This window comes from Apteryx rowi, unplaced genomic scaffold, assembly GCF_003343035.1.
Source record: "Apteryx rowi isolate R43461 unplaced genomic scaffold, aptRow1 scaffold_262, whole genome shotgun sequence".
NCBI classification, from domain to species: Eukaryota; Metazoa; Chordata; class Aves; order Apterygiformes; family Apterygidae; genus Apteryx; species Apteryx rowi.
In genome coordinates this window covers 817,349-836,881 of record NW_020448997.1, presented here as the reverse complement: position 1 = coordinate 836,881, position 19,533 = coordinate 817,349, and the positions used below count along the sequence as shown (strand labels likewise).

Sequence of the window (19,533 nt, the reverse complement as noted above, 5' to 3'; positions counted from 1 at the left end):
TTCTGTAACCTTATTTATTACCTTTTAGTTGATGTTCAGTGTTAACTTTCATTTCTATTCTGATACACTTACTTGCATTAAGTTCCATTCCCACACAGCAGCAGCTCAAGTGGGAAGTGAAACTTTTGTATGAGAGAAGGAGAGGTTAACTACAGATATATTGGGGGCAGTTTTTGCTTTGGAAAACAGTGACAGGCTCTTTGTAGTTTAATCTCTTGGAGTTCTGCCTGTAGCCACCTTCTGATGTACATTGTTGGGCTGAGAAGAATCAACCCTCAGTGATGCATGAAAGTCCAGCATGTCAGTAATAGCTATACATAATTCCACTCTCACATGCAAGTAAGGCTGTTAATACTTAACAAGGTATTGTATTTTATAAGGAAGAAAACTGGTTGCCAGTAACTTCATCCATATTAAATGTTTATACACATTTGAAAAATACTAGATTTAAAAACGAGGCAATACCCCAACAAAAGACTCAAACTGACAAGCAATGCAGAGCAGAGTGCTGCAGAAATAAGATTCCAGGATTCCTGAGTGTCAGAGCCAATCCTAGGAATCTGCCTGCAAGCAGGGTTTTTTTCTATACGTGACTTGTAGGGCTTAGGTACTTGGGGGAACTGGTGTCAGAAAAGCAGAGACTCTGTCCTTTTAGAGACTGTGAACTTGTAAATAATCCTCCGTACGGGTAAGGGGAGGAATATTTTAAGGATGCACTGATTCTTTTTCGTTACATACACACATCCATGGGAGGATACAGGTATTGCTCAGTTGGTCACCAATATTCTGTAACTAATGATCTGAAGTGAAACAAATTAGTAGTGTACAGGAGAAGTGTATTGAAATGTATCAGTGCACAAGAAGTATAAAAGGTTGTCCAGCTCCTAGGAAATATGGCAATAAAGCAGCCATGACCAATGTTTGCTGGCTTTCTTGTGGTAGCATTAAATTATGATGTTCTCTCATGCTCTCATGTCTTCTGAAAATGTCATGACTCACACGGTAGCAAAGTTTTTTTCTTGCAAACTAAAGGCTATGGTTCTGGAAAACAATTCTAAATCTGTAATCCAAACAATTTTTCTTGTCTGGGAAATTACTTTTTTTTTAACCAAACACAATAAAACATTAGTCTCAAATATATGTCACAAGATTTTGAAGCTCTGTTTTATGTTCAAATGATTTTTGAAGGCAATTTTTTAGCCAGAAAAAAGAACTTTGTGTAGTCTTAAGCAAAATATAAGTCTTTTCGTGTAACCAGGGTACTCTGTTCTGGGGAGAGGAAGAAAAGGGAGAGGTATTTCTTCTTCTTTAAAGCCCTACAATTTTTCAACATAAAGGCAAAGACAAAATTAAGAGTTTAGTAAAACATGTTCATCAAAGATGTACTTCAAAGTAACTAAAACAAGGCTGCTAGTCATGTGCCTTTCTTTGAGAATCCTTCATAGTTCTTTCTGATCTTTCATTCTTGCTTCTAAAAAGCAATCTTGTTAAGAACTAGATTGAAAAAAAATCTGTATTACTCTTATTTAGCAGGCTTCAACTACAGAGATACAAATTGGGCCCATGAGACTGACACAAGATCCAATTCAGGTAAGATGTTCTTTCAGTTTCTTGATACAATCAATTTGGTTTTAATGGRTGAAGAAATTAAGGTTCAACCCTTATAGTTAAGCATAATGTTTTCATTTTGCTTGTGCAAGGACTGTGAGATGGATAATTGGTATTTTGGTTTATCTAATTGCCTGAGGAGAGACCTGCAGGTAAAGTAAATTGGTAAACAAGGTGCTCAGATTTCCACTAACGTAAAATCATTCCTTTTATATGTCCTGTCAGTAGGAATGTGTTTGTATGTGCATTAGCAAATCTGGCAAGCATTGCACACATCCACTCATTTAACAACATGTGCATTAATCTTATTCCATCTTAACAAGAGTTGCGTATTTCTCTATGCAGTGCGAACAGCTACTGAATATCATGTTTTAAATGTCTGTTTGTTGGTGCTTAATTGTATCCATAATTGTCTGATAAGTTAGTTTAGCTTACTAAAACAATTTTCTCTGAGGCTTTGCTTAGCAGTGTTCATTTATTCTGGTGCATGTTTTAAACTATTGTTTGGCACCAGAACACCTATGCCAACCTGGAAATGGCCTGTATTTTTTGCCTGAGAGGTGACCTTTGTTGTGACTATGACCTGCCATAAACCATTTAATAGATTCCTAACTAGACTTTATGACCATCTGTGTCTAGAGGACAAATCTATTTTGGTTTGTACTAGATTATGACTCAGGTACTCTAGACCTGAAGAGGAAAGGACAAGGGGAAGTGTCTGAAGAAAACCTACCAACTCCTACCATCCAGAAGCCCTCCCATCCTGTTTCTTGTACATGCAGCTTATGTGCATCTACCCAAATTTTGTGCTCTAGGCTGGAAAATAGGCACAGATTAGTTTTGAGACCTTAGAAATGACCCTGAAAAAAGTGTGTGTAAATGTGCTGTGTCTCCAGAGTACACAGGAGAAAGCTGTTTTGTAAACATTTGGTACACACAAAAAGCTGTCTTATCYGTCTGCAGAACTATTTATTAGGGCTGTCAAAGATTTGGATGTAGTGCTTTTATATAAGATTCTTGAGCTAGCACCATACGTGATTAAAAGATCAGAAGAAAAGGCTAAAACAGGCCAGATGATAATTTGGGAAAATCACTGGATATGTTTAGTCTTGGAGCTTCTCTTGGATTTTTCCTTTTGGTAGAATGAAGATGGTTTCTGATGGCCAAAGAGTTGACTTGCATCAAGTCTCATTCGTGCTTGTGGCTGAATTGATTGAAGTCAAACCTTTTATGCAGCTGATTAATGTGAGGTTAATTTGTGGGACTGAACAATAGATAAAATCCATTTTCAGTTTCTGTGGAGTACCTTGCAAAACAAGGGAAAAAAAACTCCATCTGCAACCGTAACTGTTGATAACTGTTAAAATAAAGCCAGAGAGTGAGTGGACAGGCTTTAATGTGACAACATATAAACCAGATGTTTTTAAAGCAATGACCAATGGGAATGTTATTGCACAGTTTTAATTCTTATTTTTATTAAATTGAAACCATGTATGTGCCGGTATTTTCCCTAATGACCAAAGGGTTAGAGGTTTGGAGTGGGATAGAGAGAATGGTGGGGCAAGGCACGGAAATTGTAATAATAAGCACTATCAAAGCAAGCATTTAAGGTGAAGTTTGGCATCATCTGCTTAGAACTTTTCATATACAAATGTAATTCTGGTTGTGTATTAGTAGACTTACTGTGGTGCTGATCCTGCATTCCTGGATTTAACGAGGGCACTGAAGCACTGACACTTTTTTTTTATCACTGTACTTCTTGTCTTGCATACTAGTAACTGCATTCTCTCTTTTTGGTCTTAGCAAATACAGCTTGCTTTCTTTCAGAAAACTGCTACAGAGTTTTTCTGGCACCTATGATCATTTCTTTACCACATAATCTTGTCCCCCATTCAAATACCACACTCCCCTCTTAAAGCCTTTGTTGCTCATCACCTCTTTTACAGCATTGACGTCAAACTCCATTTCTGTTCTGCTAATGATGATCTCCCCTACAGAACTGTGACTGAAGCATTTATATGATGCCCAGCATTTAACTGTTCTCGCATGCCAATTTTAGGTGTAACAAGAGCTTCCTCTTAACTAATTCAAAGCCATTGATGGCTTCTACTTTTAAAACTCTTTTGCTGTGATGCCTGCAAGTACTTAAAAATAATTAGGTAATCTGTGCTGTGACTTCTTAAGTTGCTGTTTGTAACATTTTCGTTGTTTCCTTGTGGTATCCTACGTGTTTTTTGTTTTATTTTGAGATCTTTGAGGCAGATCTGTCCATTTTCTATATTTGCATGATAAACTGAGGCCAAGACACGTAATAGCTGTGCAGCACAAATACTCAAAAAGATGGTAAGATTTCAATATATCACCAGAAATGTGAATTATCTCCGCAGGAGAAGTCTGCACTGCTCCTAACTGAGCAAAATGATAAATTTACAATAAAAATGAATAATTATATATCAAAAAACATAAAAATATCTTTCACCAAGAGACATGCGTTGAATTCAAGCTTTTCCTTGACAGTGTGATTCATACAGATTGTTAAATTTTTACCTTGATTTTGAGAGTGTATCTTGCAGTATACCAGCATAGTTCTAGTTAGTCTGTTTTAATGGTTTAAAGTAAACTTCATACAATTTTTAATAAGAAAGCATGGTAATAATATTTTATTGGTACCTTTTAAAGTTAATATTCTCAGAAGGATTCACACACTCGTAGTTAGCTACCAGTGGGGGATTGGGCAGTTTAATTATGCTCCAGTATTTTGCAGCTGATAAATGATTGAATTTTGCAATCTTTTATTTCCAAAATGGGGATGTCAAGAGAAGGAAAAAGACAAAAAAAATGCACCATGAAAAACCTGTTTGCTGACCACATTGTACTGATCAAACTAGGAAAAAAATAAAGCTAATAGCAGTTGGAACCAAAGAGAAGATTGTATCAGAGTAAGGGCTTGACCTGAGTATCCGCAGACAGAGGTCTACAGCTTAACCATGTAACTGCTTTCAGAGACTCTGATAGATGTAAGTAAGTGAGCAACTGGGTAGAGTGACAACTGTTACCTTGGATACTAAGTGACAGTAACCCAAATCTGCTTATTGTTAACTACAATTAAAAATACTTTTTCTAATAAATTAAAACTTCTAGATGTATTTTTTAATATTTATTGAAAATCCTAGCACATAACTTTCTTCTCTGTTTAAGGAAACCTTGAATGATAGTGCTGCCACAGTAATATTAATTGCTTTGTTTATTGTTTAGAATTCAACAATCTAGTCAGTTCAAGATAAGAGAAAAATTATGGTCACCTTGTCTAGCTTCTAGGCTGATGGTGTTGAATTTCACATGGTGACACCACAGCTACACAGAACAGCACTGATAAAAGTTTGTTGACCTTTCCCACGGGCATCTTGGGCAAAATATTGCATACTTTGCTCAGGCAGATCATTTCAGTGAAGTTGGGGGTGACTTTTATGTGTGAAATGAATAGGATTTTGCTTTACACATAGATTATTCTCAGTCTGATGCCTTTCTATGCGATTTGAATAGCTGTGGAAAAACTTTTGCTTTCTTGAGGCCTTTCTTTCTCTCAGCATGTTTCTGCTATACTAATCTTCTTCTGTAGCACAGGGTGGCATGGTTGGTGATAGACTGCTGTGGTAAATATGTGCAAATTGTGAAGGGGTGTGTGTACGTGACTTGCGTTGCTAACTATGTAATTTATACACTGATAATAAGCATTATAGGGCAAGACTGAAAAACTCTTTCCTTCTAAAAATGTGTTTTCTTAAAAATCAGAAGCACACAATTACAGCTGTGTTCAGCATGTATTCTGTGTGTCACTTAGCAAAGAGACTTCCTACAGTATCAAATTTGCTTTTTAGAACAGCATCTCAGCAAGCATCCTAACTGATGTTCTGTTTGTGTGTGAGCAGTTCCTTAAGTGTGCAGCTGACGTTGATAAAACTACTACATATAGTTACATAATTTAGGAAAAATTATTGGGCAAAAATTGTGATGTTTGGATCAGGGTTTTTTCCCCACCTGGCTCTGTCCATACCTGCCTGTCTGTTGCTGTCCTTTTTGAAGGAATGACTTACCTCCATTTTGCTGTACATCAAAGGAGAAATAATGAATAAAACAATGTTACGTTAATTATTTGTCCGTGAAGAGTGATAATTAAGGCTGTTACATTTCAGACAGTTTCTTGCAATTAAAAATATGTGTAGCTGGGATGGCCTAATGAGAGTGGTAATGCTTTTGAACATTTCCTCCAATCTACCTTGGGTGTCTCCTGACTGAATTTGAACATGAGTTGGAAGAGACTTGGTTATCATCTGGAAGCTGTTTCTGTGGTCTCGGTCCTAATGGATAAATGCCTGTGTGACAAAACCTTCCTTAATAGAGGAGGCATTCCTGAAGCCATGATGCTCAAAGAATGAGCAAGGCAAAGTAACCTCTCATCACCTAGGCTAACTACAGGCACATTTGCATCCAGAACAAACACAGTGGATTTGAAAGCAGTAAATATCAGTCCTACAAAATTAACACTCTTAATAGATACAGTGATGATAAAGTCATGCTTCTACATTAGCTGTTTTAAAATCTGTAGTCCGATCTTTCTGCTTTCAAAAAAGACTCAATCTTTCATATGGTAGAAGTGTGTTTGTCACAGTTAAGATTTGCACCATGCAGAGAACTATTTTGTATGTTTAAGGTGGTGCTGCTGTTTTGCATACTTTACAGGTTTTGCTCATCTTTGCAAAAGAAGACAACCAGAGTGATGGTTTCTGGTGGGCTTGTGACAGAGCTGGATACAGGTGCAATATTGCCCGGACACCAGAGTCAGCGCTTGAATGTTTTCTTGATAAGCACCAGGAAATAATTGTTATAGATCACAGGAACTCCAGATATTTTGATGCAGAAGCTATCTGCAGGTAACCTAATGGACCTTCTGCTTCTCTTGAACTTCATAATATTTTGTACAAAACCCCTAATTGTACAAAAAGAATCTTTAAAGCCAAAAAACTGTAGTAAACTGGAAGTTTGGAGATTGGGGCCAGGAGGTTTGCAATGCTCTATCATTGGGAGGAAGGATAAAAACTGTGGTGGGGACTCAGAAAGTGAGATGGGAAAGAAAGATAGATTAAATTTATCACATACATACATCTGGAAGGAGAATACAATTTGAAAAATACACTTTTGGCAAGGCTGAAATTTGACTTGTAGAATTATCTTTTTAGGTCACGGGCTTCCATCGCAGCATAAGTCAGAGCTGTTGTGAAATCATTCCATGCAGTCTGTATCTGTTACAGAAACTTCTTCTTTGGGTTACTGCTGCAGCAAAACCTGAAGCTGCAGGGCCTCAAAGGAATGCTACTGTTTGTCCTCTAGATCAGGCACACTTCACTAAGAACTCTTCTTTTTGCAAAAGTTCACATCACTTTTTGATGCACATGACTGTCTTAATAGCTCTAAGTTTGTAAGCATTTAGTATTCTAACATTCTGTGCTAAGATACACTTTTTAAGCTGAAGCATACACTTTGTACCATATATCATGCTGTGCTTCCCAGTCCATCATGAGCACAATTTTGCCATGTTTGTCACAAATAGTATTTTAAAACTCAAATATTTGTGCTGACGGAAGTACTTCTAAAAGACTGACAAATAAATATATATAAGGACTCTTTATTCAGGAGAATGTGATGTTTGAAAAAAAAAGTCCTTTACCACTGAAAGATGAATGACATATTCTTCTGTATTTGATAGTTGGTCATATTTTCTTTCAGTTCCTTGGTAAGATCTCTCTCTCTTCAATGGTGGTAAAGTTCTGCTTATTTTTCTATCATAGACAAGTACTCAGTTGTTTTTGTTATACCCTCTTTTCTTATGTGCATGCCTCGAAAGCACTTCCTACTCTTTAAAGAAAATTTTACAGTCTCTGTAAATAATAATTGTAGGAGATTGTGATGGAGAGATTTTAGGGTAGATCAAGTAATGGGTATTGAAAACATGTTGCAGAGACTGACTCTTTTCAACTCACACATTCAGGGCAGTCTGCCCCAATTGAGCTAGGTGAACAGGGCAAACATTTGCTGGGTTGGAAGAATGTGTTTGAAGAGTTGCTGTTCATGCCCTATGTGTTTGAATCTTATTGCCTCTATATCCTCTTTGTGGTGCAAAAACGAGGAGTCTGGTAACAAAATGGAAACTGAGTATCTAAGAGGGGTAGGAAGCTTTTGGCAGTATGACATCCTATATTCTAAATTCAGTGGAACCTTTCAGGCTTGGTTTTCTTTTATATTGTTCATGAAGATATTATAAGTAACGTTGAGAAAGCATGTGATGCAGTTGAGAAATTTTTCTTCTTTAGGTCTCTTCGTGCCACAAAGCCATCAGAACACACTGTAATACTTGCTGTGGTTCCACGCACGTAAGTATTTCTCTTAGTGAAAGATTTTTATTTTTAGAAAAATGTAATGTCTTATAATTGTCTAATAACAGGTAGTATCTTATTAGCAAGTCTTACAGAGTAAGTTTAATATTAGTTATTTTTACCTGRATAGATAAGAGATGTTGCATATGGCCTACTTAAATATTTGATAACTTTCCATTAACACAGAATAAAACTATCCMTACAACCTTTTCTTCAGAGGATCATAACGTAATGGCTTGTGTACTAAGAAAAATTAGAAAGCTGTGTGTTAGTTTGTAAAGGAAATACTAGATGAGATGTTGTGGTTCTTAGGGAACTGGGTAATGGAATAAACTTAATTTCTGTTGATACTAAACTCACCAGAATGTTTCTTGAAATCCTTCTTCAGGAATTCATACCCTTATATATTCAGGCAAAATTCTTACTAACTTAAATGAATATGTTGTTTATCAAATGGCTTAGAAGAAGAGAACTTTCCTGTCTTTGTTAAAACTCCTGCACACTGCTAATACATTCTAATTTTGTTAATTTCCTAACTCAATATAACATTAGCAAATTGCGTGGAAGGACAAGAACTATTTCTGCCAAGATTAGAATATAGAGACCAAGTTTGGTGCTGATTAAGGTTTTACAATATGTTTCATATTTTACTTAAAAACACCTTCTAAGATTCTTTCTCACAGGGTGTCACAGGATATCTTTTATCTCCTTCATGCTTTGTTTTTGTAATACCTTTGTATGTTTGTGAAGAGAGACAGGACTTCTCTTGAATATCTATGAGTTTTGCCATAGGAATAATCAGCAGATTGTAATAACAGTTGCACATACCTATATAGGAAGACTGTGTAGCATCTTGAAATATATTGACAGGATCAACTTCTGGAATTGCATGATTTTTATATGTATTTTATGCAATATTGTTCTCACTGCAATATGTTTAGGTAACTGTCAAATTGATACCAAATGTTATGTGAGCATATCTTTTCTTTCTGCAGATCTTCTGACCAAGAAGAGGCTTCTGTTCTTCCCCTTCTTCATGCAGGCTTTGACAGAGTATGTATAAAACACGTATTTAATATAGTAACCATGATTGCCTATAAGTTACGAACACTTTGGCTTCTGCTTCTTCAAATGGAAAATGAATCCTTCATGTAAATCACACATTTGCTCCTATCAGAAATGTTATTTTTTTGATAGGAAAATAGTGGCTGTTGATTGAGTACCCTTTCTTCTTTTTAACAAAACACCTGAGAAGCATATGGCGTAAGAGAATCCGTACCTAGCTAATCCTTCTAGAAGAAGCAGGAATAGTGTGAGATTATTTTCTTGCAGGCAGGGCAAATGGTGGGTGGGTTTTGTTTATGAGTGCATTGAAAAAATAATGGTATGGAACCCTGATTAATATGTACTGCATGCCACAGCATGCTGCCTGATCATCTGGACCTCAGTGTGCCACTGATTGCTAGAATTCCCCTTCTAAAAGGAATACAAGCCTTGTCTAGCTCCTGCTGAAATTAAGAGGAATTCTTGTTTTCAGTGAGATTTGACTTGTCTGTTATTTGGCTTGAATCCTTTCTTTTCAGGACAGCGTTAGAAACTGTTCTGTACAGGAGACAGGGGAAAATCAACTGTTCATACAGTTTCTCAGCACAGCTTTGTAGAAGAGAGCAGAATAGGTAGTAGTTCTCAGCTCTGAAAATCACAGAATCACAGAATGGTTGAGGTTGGAAGGGACCTCTGGAGATCATCTAGTCCAACCCCCCTGCTCAAGCAGGGTCACCTAGGGCACGTTGCACAGGATCGCGTCCAGGTGGGTTTTGAATATCTCCAGAGAAGGAGACTCCACAACCTCTCTGGGCAACCTGTTCCAGTGCTCTGTCACCCTCACAGTGAARAAGTTTTTCCTCATGTTCAGATGGAACTGTCTGTGTTTCAGTTTGTGCCCGTTGCCTCGCGTCCTGTCGCTGGGCACCACTGAAAAGAGTCTGGTCCCATCCTCTCGACACCCTCCCTTCAGATACTTGTACACRTTGATARGATCTCCTCTCAGCCTTCTCTTCTCCAAGCTAAACAGGCCCAGCTCTCTCAGCCTTTCCTCATAAGAGAGATGCTCCAGTCCCCTAATCATCTTYGTRGCCCTTCRCTGGACTTGCTCCAGTAGTGCCACATCCCTCTTGTACCGGGGAGCCCAGAACTGGACGCAGTGCTCCAGATGTGGCCTCACCAGGGCTGAGTAGAGGGGGAGAATCACCTCCCTCCACCTGCTGGCAACACTCTTCCTGATGCACCCCAGGATGCCATTGGCCTTCTTGGCCACAAGGACACATTGCTGCCTCATGCTTAACTTGGTGTCCACCAGCACTCCCAGGTCCTTCTCCGCAGAGCTGCTCTCCAGCAGGTCAACCCCCAACCTGTACTGGTGCCWGGGGTTATTCCTCCCCAGGTGCAGGACCCTGCACTTGCCTTTGTTGAACTTCATGAGGTTCCTCTCCGCCCACCTCTCCAGCCTGTCCAGGTCTCTCTGAATGGCAGCACAGCCCTCTGGTGTATCTGCCACTCCTCCCAGTTTTGTATCGTCAGCAAACTTGCTGAGGGTGCACTCTGTGCCTTCATCCAGGTCATTGATGAAGAAGTTGAACAAGACTGGACCCAGTACTGACCCCTGGGGGACACCGCTAGCTACAGGCCTCCAACTAGACTCTGTGCCACTGATCACAACTCTCTGAGCTCTGCCATTCAGCCAGTTCTCAATCCACCTCACTGTCCACTCATCTAGCCCACACTTCCTGAGCTTGTCTATGAGGATGCTATGGGAGACAGTGTCAAAAGCCTTGCTGAAGTCTAGGTAGACAACATCCACTGTTCTCCCCTCATCTACCCAGCCAGTCATTCCATCATAGAAGGCTATCAGATTGGTTAAGCATGATTTCCCCTTGGTGAAGCCATGCTGACTACTCCTGATCACCTTCTTGTCCTCCACATGCTTGGGATGGCCTCCAGGCTGAGCTGCTCCATCACCTTTCCAGGGATGGAGGTGAGGCTGACTGGCCTGTAGTTCCCTGGGTCCTCCTTCTTGCCCTTTTTGAAGACTGGAGTGACATTGGCTTTCTTCCAGTCCTCAGGCTCACCTCTCCTGTTCTCCATGATCTTTCAAAGATGATGGAGAGTGGCCTAGCAATAACATCTGCCAGCTCCCTCAGCACTCGTGGGTGCATCCCATCAGGGCCCATGGATTTGTGGGTGTCAAGTTTGCTTMAATGATCTCTAACCCACTCCTCCTCGACCAAGGGAAAGTCTTCCTTTCTCCAGACTTTCTCTCTTGCCTCCAGGGTCTGGGGTTCCTGAGGGCTGGCCTGAGCAGTAAAGACTGAAGCAAAGAAGGCATTCAGTAGCTCTGCCTTCTCTGTATCCTTCGTCACCAGGGCACCCACCCCATTCAGCAAAGGGCCCACATTTTCCCTAGTCTTCCTCTTGCTGCTGATGTATTTGAAGAAGCCCTTCTTGTTGTCCTTGACATGCCTTGCCAGATTTAATTCCAAACGGTCCTTAGCCTTCCTCATTGCATCCCTGCATACTCTGACAACGTATCTATATTCCTCCCAAGTGGCCTGTCCCCCTTTCCACTTTCTGTATACTTCCTTCTTCTGGTTGAGTTTTGCCAGGAGCTCCTTGCTCATCCATGCAGGTCTCCTGCCCCCTTTGCTTGACTTCCTACTCATAGGGATGCACCAATCTTGAGCTTGGAGGAAGCAATGCTTGAATATTAATCAGCTCTCTTGAACCCCCCTTCCTTCTAGGACCCTAACCCATGGGATTCCTCCAAGTAGGTCCCTGAAGAGGCTAAAGTTTGCTCTCCTGAAGTCCAGGGTTGCGATCCTACTTGGTGCCCTGCCTCCTCCTCGCAGGATCCTGAACTCTGCCATCTCATGGTCACTGCAGTCAAGGCTGCCCCCGACCTTCACATCTTCCACCAGTCCTTCTTTGTTTGTTAGTACAAGGTCCAGCAGCACACCTCTCCTTGTTGGTTCCTCCACCACCTGTGTCAAAAAGTTATCATCAATGCTCTGCAGGAACCTCCTGGACTGTTTGTGCCTAGCTGTATTGTCTTTCCAGCAGATATGTAGGTTCAGTTGCTTGCTCTCTCCCAACGTTTGTGTGTGTGGCTTTGGGTAGGTATTAAAGGTTAGGTTAATGTAATATAAAATAGTTGCAGTGTTCAAGCTAGACCTTTATAAGGAAGCTGATGTATTGAAACAGTAGAAGCACATTAGTAGACACTGTAGTTAGGAGAATTAACTGTAGTTAGGAGAATTAATTGTAGTAAGGAGAATTAGAGAAGCAAAGGAATTAGTCCAGACAGAATGCCATGCTAATGTGCATATGTATTATGTGCATAATGTGCTTGAGTCCAATATCTGACCTAATTCATAGTTAGTTTGAGTTTCATTGCAAAGCAAGACATGCACTTCAGTCACCATTTACAGATAATCTCCAAAAGGAGGCAATAGATCTCGCCTCTCTTGGAGGGGTACTATTAGGACAAAAGCATTAAAGGTTTCTGAGGAGCTCATATGCTGTGATAATTGGAAARGTAGAGGCTGAGAGAAAGGGTCAGCCCAAGAATTCAAGTGTTTTCTTAGTGTAGTTTGCTCTCTCAACCCAAAAAGCTTTAATGTTTCTAACAGCAGTCTTTTCATTTCCTCTGAAGTCCGGTATTCCATTAAAAAAATGCAGGGCAATATGTTCTGCAAGCTAGATGCACTGCTAGGTGCAGTACTGAGTACAGCACCAGGAGACACTGCGTGACTTTGAGACACATCTCAGAGTCATGCTTTCTTTTCAGGGAAGTAAAAGTGGTGCGGTCTTTCTGCACTTGATCAGTTGCTGTGGCAAGTGAACAGGAAAGGCTCTGTACAGCTTCTAGCCGTTCCCTCCAGCTGTCTCCCTTTATCAGGGAGTTTGCATAACATAATAATTCCCCACTGGAATTATTTTCAAGCTTTTAAGACATGTCTGATGTCAAAGAACCTATTTTGGCAGTAGGGTGGATGTAAAAATTGTTTCTGCTTGGATGGGGATCTGTAGGCCCTAAGTCCATTAACAAAAACACAAAACAAAAAAGAATCCCCAAACGCACCCCCCAAAAAAAGTCACAGCAAAAACAAGCAAACAAAAAACATCCCTCCCTAAATAAATAAATAAATAAAACCCAGCATATGCAGAGACTAGGATTTTTGAAAAATCGTATCTTCTGAAATTATATATTTCCCTTAACTATTTTTATTTTTACAGTCCCGTTTTTCTGGTAGCTTTATTTTGCAGTACCACTGTTCATCATATCAGCCTTTGTTATCTTTTTTCCTYATTTTCCTCCTCCTTCTCCCTTGACAAAACACTGATTGCAGTCACTCTGTCTAGTGGTGGCTGCCTTCTAAATGCATCTGCAACTTGAAGACTCAGATCTTGTAGTCAATTAGTATGTCACCTTTCTGTAATCAGACTTTTGACATCAGGTTTAGATCCAAAGGTTTATGAAAACTCCTTTAATCTTTTTGGGGAGGTATCTTGCAAATAAAATATATCAAATATATTTTTTTTTTCTGTAATGAATAGCTGGTTCTTCTGCTTAAAAATATTGTTACCTTCATTTGTATTTATGTTAGAGAAATATCTTTCTACTTTTATGTGTACGTATATAATATATTGTAAGTAATCTTAAAGAAATCACTTCAAATTTCTTCTAATGAAATTAATGATGAAAAGATGTTATGAACACTATCTAAAGAGATATTTCAGGAGTGTTTTCTGTTCATTTTATAAATTTGTTTGGCATCTTATCTTTTTTTTAATGCTGAGGAACAAATCATTTTGTTTATTCTTTTTTTTGATTCCTTCTTCTTAGGTTAAAAACCCAGGATTTTCTTATCTTCTGAATTTTTTCCTGTATCATTAATGGATTTTGTGTTATTCAATTAATGCTCTCGTTAATGCAGTGTCTTTATTATGCTTATATTTTCCCCCTCAGCCTCAAAGGTCTAACAGTAATGGCCTACTTAGGATGGACTAATTTAAATAATAGTGATTTAACTTCCTGACTGATTTTTAACTATGATTTAAATTAGGAAGCAGGAGGCCTTAATGTTTGCATTTGCTCAATTGCAGTCTTGTTTTGCATTTTGAATTTTAGTTCTTTTTGTAATCAAATGTTGATTCTTGTTGACCAATTACTATTAAAACTTTCTGGTTTGCAAATAAATAAATCTTTAATGTTAAACCTAGTACTTCTTGCTAAGCAAGATGAATGATGCATTTGTACTAGCTGATTAATCTTGTGATTTGTTTCAAGTTCTGTATAGGACGGAAGTGGAATACAATTAAAATGAACTAAAATGTAATTTAAAAGTATATGTTAGTTAAATAAAAATGTACTGTATAAATAGTAAACGTTTTGCTTTATTTTTTAAAAAAAGGAAGTCTTATTGTCTGCCTTCTAATATGTGAGAGTTAATAGATCTTCATCTTCTGATGCCTCATTTATATGCACAGATTAGAAAAAAGAAAATAAACTTCCTGCTTTTGTCAGCTCCCAGTTGGTTTCCCAGCTTTTGAGTGAACTCGAATGGGTGAATGAACTTAACTAGTGTTGTAAACTTAAATAAAGATATTCTGTGATTCTGTGATAAGGATATACAGCAGTCAAAAGCAGATTTAGCACTTCAGCAAACTTTAATTCTTGATTCCTAGCTAGTGGATTGTGCTAATATGGGGGTTTGATTTTTCTCTTTAAATTCTGGCAATAAACAGTACTACTTTAAAATGCATTTTAGAAAAAGATCTTTAGTATGTTCTAGTAAATTGTGTCCATAAAATAGATTACTGTTATTGTTTAAATTGTATTTTTAATAGACTTATATTGTCTTAAATTTAAAACAAGTATATTTGAATGTTTAAAATATTCATCCTAAAACTGAAAATCTAAATCTACAGTGCCATAGAAGAACAGTATGCTTGGGGACAGTTTATTATCCAAAAACATATCATTATTTGCACCTTACCTTCTGCCAAGTTGATACTGTGCCTTTTGGTTTCCTATGCATTCACTTATGTGAAGTGAGAGTTACAGAAATATTTTAAGATGTTAACACTAAGGAGTGAACTAGACCTGTGTTAACAGTTTGTTGGGGGGTTTTTTAATTGACTTTTTACATATTGCTGGCAATTTGGGATGAAGCCATTGATATGCCTTTTTCATAAAAGAGGGAAATGTAGGTTTTTCTAAAATTGGTCTTTGTTCTTCAGAGGTTTGACTGCTGGCTCACAGTGCAGCATGCAGCTGTACTGTGAGAACTAATGACATCACAGAGTATTTTCTGTGGAAAAACAGAAAATCTATGCATGTATTTATAAAGGGATGGTTTGGCTCTTCATAGTAAAAGTTTCCTCATGAGCAGTCTGCTTTAACTGAAATCAGAGAATCCACTATTTCTTTGTGATTGACATCTAATTTCTAATTTCAGCAGGACCAAGCACAATTCAGCTTACTACCTTTGCTGAATAGAGGACATTCTGTCCTTCATAAACATAAAAGTTTTGTTAACTGTTGTCAGCATGTTCCTTACTTTAAATACCTTTTCACACTTCAGAATTCAAAAGCTACAGCTCAGCGAGATTATTTGCAGAGCAAAGTTACTATACCTTGTGTGTTTCAGCTGCTATAGTTCTTGGGAAAAAAAAGTGAAATATCAAGTGTATTTTTTTTTTTCTGTTTTAGCATGAATGTGTTACATCTTTAAGGTATTCCATTTCCATTCTGAATTAAGAGGTAGATGTCCAAAATGAAACATCAATGCAATATTAGTTTTGTGTGAGACTGTTTTTTCTGTACTGTCTATACCTAACTGGGTTCGTAAAACCAAATGGGAAAATTCACAGTTGTTGTTTAGTATATTGTCATTTAGCATATTGTTTAACTAGCAATGCTCTCTTGACAACTATTAAATCATTCCTGTGGAAAAGATGATTACTGAACACAAAGGGTACAACTAAGTTAGAGTTTTGGTTGCAGGAAGAGAAATAATAGTTTAAAAACATTCAGATCTATTTTATGCACTCCTCCTGATTTCTCTTCCAGCGATTCATGGAGAATAGCAGCATAACTGCTTGTTACAATGAACTGATTCAAATAGAACATGGGGAAGTGCGATCTCAGTTCAAATTACGGTATGTAGAAGTGTAAGAAGCTGCAAACATAAATTGTTTGGTCTACATAATTGTATTGGTTTACTTTCTGCTTCTTCCCAACTATGTATATATGTGCTTTGTATCTATATGTTAATTAATTACTATAGCCTTTTTTTCTTGTTCAATCATTTTGTAAGGGATGAAGTCAAGCATTATATTGATTGGTACCCTGAGAAAGCTTAGTTAGTGTGTCTTATACCCTAGTGGTTTAGATGATAGTTTTCCTTAATGCAAAATGTAGTACATGTCCTTTATTCTAATACTTGCTTGTGCCCCATGTGTCTTGAGGTGTCCATATTGAATTTGGCAACGTTCTAGCAGCCTTTACTAATGCAAATCTGGGTGAGATCCTTTAGCAAAAATATTGCAGAATAACGACTTCTGCTCATGTAGTCAAGAAGGGAGCATTTTAAAAAATGCTGTCTTGTGCATAAGGTTTATGGGCTAAAAACTTACATGACAATAAAACTTCATGAAGTCATTCTTAATCTCATATGTCTGAGATTTCATATCTGACAGCTTGTGATGAACACCCTCTTGAGCCAGATCTTCATACCCTGAGTTTTTAGTTTTCTTGCTTGGACAAGATTCATACCAGGATCACTGATTTTTATCTTAGTGAGAAATTAAAGATAGATGACCTTCATTCCACTATCACTTTTTATTTAATGAGACTAATTATATATTTAATATAGGTGCTTATACATACATGTAAATGTGTTTGCAGTTCGACTATATGAGGAAACAGCCCTTGAATTTGAGTGTCACACAGAGAAGATGCAGTTCTCTAGGTCTCGTCATTGAATTACAGTTCCATCTGCAGCAAATTCTATAATGTGACCTAATTTTTAATTTTTTTTATCATTTGAGTCAGAGAAGCAAGATAGGGGCCGCTAAAGGATTCAGTGCTGCTATTTAAGCAGCAGGCTTTTCTAAGACCTTGTTTTCGAAAGGATCTCAAGGTGACTTCATGTTCAAATGAATGTTTTGATACATGAAGAATGCAATTAAAATAAAACTTATAGACGAAAACAGGGTTTGTGCTTACACAGTTATTTAATAGGTGTTTTCCAAGGCTCACCAGGAAAATAAAGCAGTTGTGAAATCTTAGAAGTTAATTAGGTGTTATGGTGGTCCTGACTTGCATTACTCTTCGGCAGTACAATGTGAAATATATGACTGCTAAATTAAGTCGGCATGGTTCAAAAGCATTAGTTTATATTTAAGATTAAGCTGTCACACACACAATACCTGTAGTTTATATATAGTAGAAAAGAATTTGTAATAAGAGGAATACTATAGTCTGAAAGGAAACTTATTCAAGCTGTTGGACATAATTTTCAAGATTACTGTCCTCACAAATTTAGTCAATACTACTGTTATAGAACTTTGTTGCCCAATGTTGCTCAAAGTGAGATTCCTGTCAGAAACTGCAAATTTGTGCAAATGACCTCCTTAATTTCTTAGCTGAGGGGAGTTACTGCATTCTTCACTTTGTATTGTCTGTGTAGAAGCTTTTTGGCATTGCCACCTGTCTCTTACTGTTTACCAAAATGTACAAGCATTTAAATTATCCTTTTTTTTCTTTAAAGTATTAACAGAAGTGTCAATGGTCTCTTATTATATGTTTTGTTTTCGTTTGTTTTGTTTTCTACTAATTATTGCATCCTCCTCATTCAAACTTCCTGCTTTAACACATAGAATAATTCATGTCAAGAACGGAATGCTAATGTAGTATCTGTCACTGAGACAGGTTGTTTCACACAATACAAAATCACACTGTGGAGCTGGCCTGGATTGCTAGAGCATCCTTTGTAAAATGACAATAGGAGCTCTTTGTTGTACGAGCTGAAATACTGCTGTTTCCTTCTGTATGCAATACTTCTTCCTACAAATCGTCATCAACGTGGTTGTGTGTATATGTCTTTGCGTATGCTATTTATTTTTGAGTTACTTTCATGATGAGCAGAACTAGCAATACTGGTATTTCTTTAATCCTGAGGCAGAATGCTTCTCTGCTAATGAATCGCTAGTCATCAGTACTTAATTCAAACTCAGCAATGCAGTCTGTGAGTAAAATGTTCCTTTTAGGTAATAATTATATACAAGAATGTTTATGCATGGCTCTTGTTATGCTTCCTACAGTGAGAGATAGAACGATATACATAAAAGATATTTAGTTTGTGTTTAGTCCAAATCGAAGATAAAGTACTGGCATCTATCAGAGCAGAAATGTCTGGGATGTTTCTTTTAGTATGTGTTATATAACTATAGTTTGCTTTCTAATATTAGGAGCCTACGTTAATGTTAATCCCATCCTGGGTAGATTATAATTTAAGCAATTTAAATGCTATAGCAAAAAAGTAAGTGTTTTGTTTTCCTGCATTAGCTCAAGGAGAGCCCTGAAAAAATGGGAAATGGAGATCATTTCGGCCCTTATTTAAGATCAGGATGTACAGAAATAAAGTCACTGAATTATTACATGGAGGCAAAAAAGTGAAATTTTTGTGGCTAGGACTTTGAGATGGCTTCAATTGTTTCCTCAAAATTTAAGCAACCAAAAATTCTTTAAATTTTATTATATTGCCACTTCTTTGATAGTGCAGATCTATTTACTATATTGAAAACTTTGTATATATCTGCTGCAATGGTTTTTGTATTCACTATCTTTAATGATCATAAAACTTCTACTATTCTGATGTAGCAGCACAAAATCATTTGTTATTTTTACTGCTAATTGTTAATTCCTGCTGTCTAGAGCATGTTTGGAGAAAGAAACCCACTATTAACATGATGCAATACCCGCGAACAATTTTACAATGTCATCTGCAGTAAAAATACGTGAAAAACAGGAATGTCTGAAGCTGAATTTCCTGAAAAAAATGATCATAATGGAGGTGGTTACATGGTTTAGTCAAAACAATGTACTAATTTGTGATTCATCTACTGATAAATACAATGTAATAATATATTTATAGTGAGGAAAATATTTTAACAATAAAACTAATGTGAATCATTTACTAATTTCAGGGCTTGTAATGCAGTGTTTACAGCATTAGAACATTGTCAGGAAGCTATAGAAATAACCAGTGAAGATCATGTCATTCAGGTAGGGAAACAAAAGCCAATCATTTTATAAAATGTGAAGAGAAGAATCCCAGAGAGATCTTTGCCCAGTAGTTCTTGTTTTATTTTGGTATTTTAGTTTTGTTGCCCATTAGAAAGCTCTGTGCAATGAATTGGCTTATTTCTG

At 37.4% G+C, this 19,533-nt stretch overlaps 1 protein-coding gene across 6 annotated transcripts in view; it reads left to right on the top strand.

Annotated features, from left to right (window-relative positions):
* Positions 1-19,533, top strand: part of PDE8B (phosphodiesterase 8B) — a 91,986-nt gene that overhangs the window by 37,205 nt on the left and 35,248 nt on the right. For 4 of the 6 annotated variants that reach the window (XM_026067765.1, XM_026067763.1, XM_026067764.1 and 1 more), the window contains exons 2-7: positions 1,531-1,590; positions 6,349-6,539; positions 7,977-8,036; positions 9,035-9,092; positions 16,171-16,259; positions 19,311-19,389. In XM_026067765.1, coding sequence (XP_025923550.1) covers positions 1,531-1,590; positions 6,349-6,539; positions 7,977-8,036; positions 9,035-9,092; positions 16,171-16,259; positions 19,311-19,389 — 537 coding nt within the window. The remainder of the gene's footprint in view (positions 1-1,530; positions 1,591-6,348; positions 6,540-7,976; positions 8,037-9,034; positions 9,093-16,170; positions 16,260-19,310; positions 19,390-19,533) is intronic. The other 2 variants (XM_026067761.1, XM_026067762.1) reach the window with 2 other exon arrangements.